The 5,619-nt window shown below is 39.2% G+C and overlaps 1 protein-coding gene across 4 annotated transcripts in view; it reads right to left on the bottom strand.

The window, feature by feature from the left end:
• LOC117175851 (semaphorin-1A-like) overlaps positions 1 to 5,619 on the bottom strand; it is a 545,745-nt gene that overhangs the window by 103,943 nt on the left and 436,183 nt on the right. For all 4 annotated transcript variants that reach the window (XR_004467545.1, XM_033365637.1, XM_033365636.1 and 1 more), the window contains one exon: positions 2,916 to 3,057. Coding sequence is in view for 3 of the 4 variants with exons in the window: in XM_033365637.1 (XP_033221528.1) it covers positions 2,916 to 3,057 (142 nt within the window). In the remaining variant the exon portion in view is untranslated. The remainder of the gene's footprint in view (positions 1 to 2,915; positions 3,058 to 5,619) is intronic.

The raw sequence follows: 5,619 nt of genomic DNA, 5'->3' as shown, positions 1-5,619 counted from the left end.
GTTGGATCGCTCCGCGTCCTCAAAACACACGAGGGTATCCCTGACTTTTCATTGTGATTTCGTCGTTCCCTGTGACCAACCATCTTACGTTCGTGTGACGTGAGTATACATTTTATTTATTACAGTTGTACTGGAGTCACTGTCATTCTTATTTATGGGAGTTGCTCCCAGTTAGAGTTAGTTGCTCCCTAAGTTAAATATTTAAACCGTTAAAGCCGAGAAAGCCCCTTTGGGTACACCACTCTCTCTGCAATTATAACTCATGCAATTCGAGGTATAAAAAATTGAGACACACATATTTTTAAAGCTTAAGGTTTCTTCTTTTCGATAGTGGACATGAAAATGTAATAAAATGTTGTTAATTATAAAAAAATATCGTTTAAACAAAAAAAAACACGATTTTTTCTAATTTTTTCTTATATAAAATCGAGTTTTCCGAATGGTTTCCAGTCTGCAACCTACTTAGAACCTCAATAACTAGTGAGATAAATACCTAAGCTTTCAGAAGAAAAATGGTTACGAGATCAATTTTTTATCTTAGTGTGTTCAAAATGGCTCGTTAATGCTAAAATTTTTGCGAAGACATTCACGAATTTTTTTCTCAAAAAGTATGATCTTTTCGAGAAAGTGCAAAAGAAGAAAAAGTTTGTAGAATCACTCCAAGAATACGTGAGAATTTTTTCAGGAAGTTTTAAATTATTTTTTTGATTTTGCAATTTGTCAATTTTTGAAAATTTAAACAATTATTCCGAAAAAATTCTCACGTATTCGTTGAGTGATTCTAAGAACTTTTATTCCTTTTGCACTTTCTCGGAAAGATCATACTTTTTGAGAAAAAAATTCAGGAATGTCTTCGCAAAAATTGTGTCAATAACGAGCCATTTTTAATACACTAAGATAAAAAATTGATCTCGGAACCATGTATTCTGAAAGCTTAAGCATTTATTCCACCGGTTATTGAGGTTGCAAGTAGATTGCACACTGAGAACTAGTTGGAAAATTCGATTTTATAAAATGAAATGAGAAAAAATCATGTTTTTTTTTGTTTAAACGATATTTTTCTAAAATTAACAGCATTTTATTATATTTTCACGCCAACCATCGGAAAGAAGAGATCTTAATCTTCAAAAATATGTGTCTCTCAATTTTGTATACCTTAAATTGCATGAGTTATAATTGCAGAAAGTGTGGTGTACCCAAAGGGGCATTCTCGGGGTTAACGGGTTAATCTGCTTCTTTAAAATTATATATAGCCTAAACAATCATCTCAAGGTCCCAATTAGAGCAACTGCCATCTGTGAAAATAATACTGGCCCCAGTAGAACCTGGTCTTGGTAATCTAAGTAAAGCAAAACTTTTTTATTTAGATACAGCCATACAAGTCCGGACACTTGAGTTAGAAACATTCTGTATAATCGCGGACCACACAAATTCATCTGCAGTATCTACTGCATATGTATAATCTTACGCTAGAGACAGAAAGGGACGTAATTTCATGCTGTACAAGTGCTCACTATGTGTTGATGAACCTTCAAGCTTTCAAACAGACAGATAAGAAGTCCATGAGAGGTTGAATCAAAAGCTTTCCATTAGTCAATCCAGGCCATCGACAGACCGCGCTTATGGGCTGCTGCGTCTTTGCAGGCGCACCATTCCATTACCAGGTTCTATCGGCTGCCTCCTACACCTTTTTTCGAACGACGTTGTTTCTGCGTTTCTCTCTACGAGGTCAAGTCTTAGAACAATCATGTCGTTTAGAATAGCTTTAAAGATCTTACACAGCATACTTAGAAAAGTTATTGGCCTTTAGTTCCCCGAGTTGGACAGGTTGTTTTTCTTCGGTAGAAGTATAGTGGGTTCTAACACCAGACACTGTGAAATGGGCGCCTCCGTCTTTAAATATGAGGTGAAGATTCGGGCTAGATGTTGGTGTGTAGGAGTAAACTTTCTCTACAAGAAGTTCTTGATACCATCTGGTCCAACAGCGGAAAAGTTTTCGGTGGCCATAATTGCTTTGTTCACCTATTCGGCAGTGATTGAGGTTCAAATATTCGCATCCTTTCACAAAGCTCCATGAACTGAATAATATTCTCAGTGTCTTCTTTCAATTTCAGTATTGGGATCCGGTCAGGCTCTCTCTCCAAAAAGTCTCTCTCGTCAGGCATAGATTGATTTTTTACAGAAACAGAGATGGATCAGCGCAAAACTGTTGATTATCCCTAACCCACCCCTCCCTCTTCTGCATTCACCTCCTTGCTTCAGATAACATCCATATTTTGTCGACAATCTTTGTAATGGTAGATCCTCACTTAGTAGGCCAACTTTCGGACTCTTACCGTACCCGGCCTACAAAATATTATATATCCTTCGATTTGAATCAGCTAAAGCTCTCGCCACGCCATTAACTAAATATCTGATGCCCCAGAGGTCAGACTCCACCGAGATATCCACGCGAAGGGAGGCATGTTTATGTACCTCCTGATACTGAAATCGCATACATCTCTCAGGAAAAGCCTGCTTTTCACGGATGTATAAATGTCTCTTGTTCCTCTTCGTTTGCGGCTTCTTCTTGCAGTCGCTTGATTTCGCAAAGACAGTTGCAATACGTGCTGACTGCGTCATTAGTACATTTGAACAAAAACTTATTTATTTAAACATTGTTTAATTATATATTTCTTAAACAACGATTTTTGTTAAGTGCACAAAAATACAGAGAAAATGTAGCATACAAAATATAAAATCGAAACAGGTCTGTGTTCTATTTATGCTGCTTCTCATATTGCCTCTAACGAGGGAATTACTCAACGCTGAGATTAATGTAGATAGCAATATTCAAATCATGTTCCAAATTAGACTGATATCAACGTGGATATCCACGTTGAAATGTTTTATAAATCAAAATTAATTACACTTACGTATTTCATTGAAGTAAAAAGGAAAATCACCAGTCACTGAACAATTGAGGCGAGACTTTAAAAAAGATGTCCATCTATTACGGAAGCGGTGAGGCCCTCCTCGATCATGTTTGCAAACTCTTGCTACCCGAGAGTAAACAGCCTAAAATATCATCAAATCAGAATCATCATCATCAAGTCATCGACAATTCATCGCAATATTTATTAGATATAATTGTTCAAAATGTAATCCACGCAAAAATAAACCCAGGATTACGTCAAGTTTAATTTAATTTTATGTCGTTCTTCACATCTGAGATATTTACATCCAAAGTGAGAGGACCAAACAAAGTTCATAAAATATGTAGTTTTACTAGTTATCATTAGAAGGAATAATAAAAGAAAATCTTCCAGCATAATGGTTTAAAAGGGAATTTTCTTATGTATATACATGTATAAAAGTATAAATACCATATAATATATAAAAGTACACACACACACACACACACACACATATATATATAAAACTAAAAATTTGTCATAAGGACAACCGCAGGATTTCGCCGGGAGCGGGTGCTAATCTGGAAAATTGCACCCGCTCCCAGCGAAATCGCGGTAAAATTTCAGTCACAACCACGTCTCACGACCGTGAGATAGGTGGTTACCGTCTGTAAAGGAATCAATACGACAATCCAGCAAAAGCCTCGTGCACCCTAAGAACACGGAGCGACCCAAGGACTGCCGCCTTCTGCATTTTTCCCGCAAGTGTTTTAGCATATTCTTGACATGCACGGACGCTTTTTAGGCCATTAGCAAATGAAAGCTTGGCACCTCCAAGAGCACCGATGATAAGGACGATTAGATTAACAGAATATTCCAGTACAATCGTAGCAACTCCCTTATAAGGTCTCGATACCTCTCTTTCTTTTCATTCTCCTTGGTTATGTTTTTGTCAGCTGGTGCCGAAAATTCGATAACGAACATGGTTCGCTTCTCGAAGTCAAGAAGAACCATATTTGGCCTCGAGTGTGCAACAGAAACAATTGTCGAGAATATAAAGTTAAAGTTTGGGCGGCACTTTACATTCTCTACAATTGACTCGATTTCCCTAGGAGCATTTTGAGAAGCGATATTAAGGTTAATGCCGTAAGAGTGACAGAGATGGTGATAAAGCACTCTTAGTGCCGCATTGTGCCATTGAATGTAGGTCGTTCCCGCATAAGTTGGACAACTAGATAATATGTGAGCTAAATGCTCGGGGTGTGCATGGCACACCCTGCAGCTATCATCGGGAACATCTTGGCTTAAAATGTGGCGACAGTATGTTAAGGTGGAAATGACACCGTCTTGGCATGCAAAGATGAAACCCTCCGTACCGGACTTCAATCCGGGCGATTTAAAGAAAGCAAACGTTAGCTCACAAGACACTGACTGATCCTTCATATTTCTGTGGAAGATATCGTGCATCCTCTTATCGAGGAGCTGTCCACGAAAGTTTTTCTCTTGTGCTTTCTTAATCCGGGCTTTCAGGAATGAGTACTCGAGATAGATAAGATTTGATGCATTTTGCTCACCCCTAATACTGAAGTCAAGTCCGAGTGTTTCAGCAGCCTCCTCCGCTGCTTTGTACAGAAACGCTCCTTTGCCCACTTCTTCGTGATTCCTGACCATTTTAAGAAGAGGGTCTCTTCCATTTGCAACTCTATGTGCTGTACCCAAAATAATCTTGTTGTGAAGACATTCAAGACTCAATATTCCACGACCACCTTGACGGCGTGAGATGTACAGTCGCGAAACGGAAGACTTAAGATGCATGCTTTTGTTCATGTGCATAATCTTCCTTGTCCCGATATCAAGGGATCTGAGCTCGTTCTTCGTCCATGGAACTACTCCAAATGAATAGAGTACTAACGGGACGGCAAGCATGTTCATTGCAGATACTTTGTTCCTCGTCGACCGTTCGGAATACCAAATCTGTCGGATGAGAAGTTTGTATCTGCTTCGGAGAGTATCCTTTATAGATGTCACATCCTGAATGCAGCTCTGTGGCACGTCCAGGTATGTATAAGTCTCTCCAGCGCAAAGGTGTCGTATAGCGCTTCTATCAAAAAGCTCAGGATCTTCAGGGATGTAATTAAGTTTTCCCCGCTTCAAATAAACCTTAGCGCATTGGTCTAACCCAAATTCCATTCCAATTTTCTTAGTATATCGTTCGACAATCCCTAGAGCTAGATGGCATAGATCTTCAGATGGTCCATGTTAAATACATGATTGACCTTGTACTTTCCATCTTCAGGTGTGCCGCACAAGTACCCGTCGGAATGGTGAAGTGCTAGAGATAGTGGCAATAATGTAAGGCAAAAGAGGAGTGGGCTCACGGTGTCGCCCTGAAAGACACCTCTCTGAAAGGTGACCTTGTTAGTTGTCACCCGATTTTTTCCAGATGAGATAGTAAATCTGGTTTTCCAAAGCGGCATCAATCTCTCTATGCACCTAAATATTTGCAGATGAACCTTTCAGATTTCCAAAAGACAGATGATAAGTCTATGGGAGGTCGAATTGAAAGCTTTCCGATAATCAATCCAGGCCATCGATAGGTCACTCTGGTAGAATGCTGCATCTTTCCAGACACATCTATCGATGAGCAGGTTCTCCCGACATCTGGCTACCCCTTTCTTTGAGCCTCGTTGTCCATACATTTCTGGCCACACAGGTTCAATTGCTC

This window comes from Belonocnema kinseyi, chromosome 7, assembly GCF_010883055.1.
Source record: "Belonocnema kinseyi isolate 2016_QV_RU_SX_M_011 chromosome 7, B_treatae_v1, whole genome shotgun sequence".
Taxonomy (NCBI): Eukaryota; Metazoa; Arthropoda; class Insecta; order Hymenoptera; family Cynipidae; genus Belonocnema; species Belonocnema kinseyi.
Note: the sequence above shows the minus strand (reverse complement) of the source record. Positions and strands in the feature narration are given on the sequence as shown.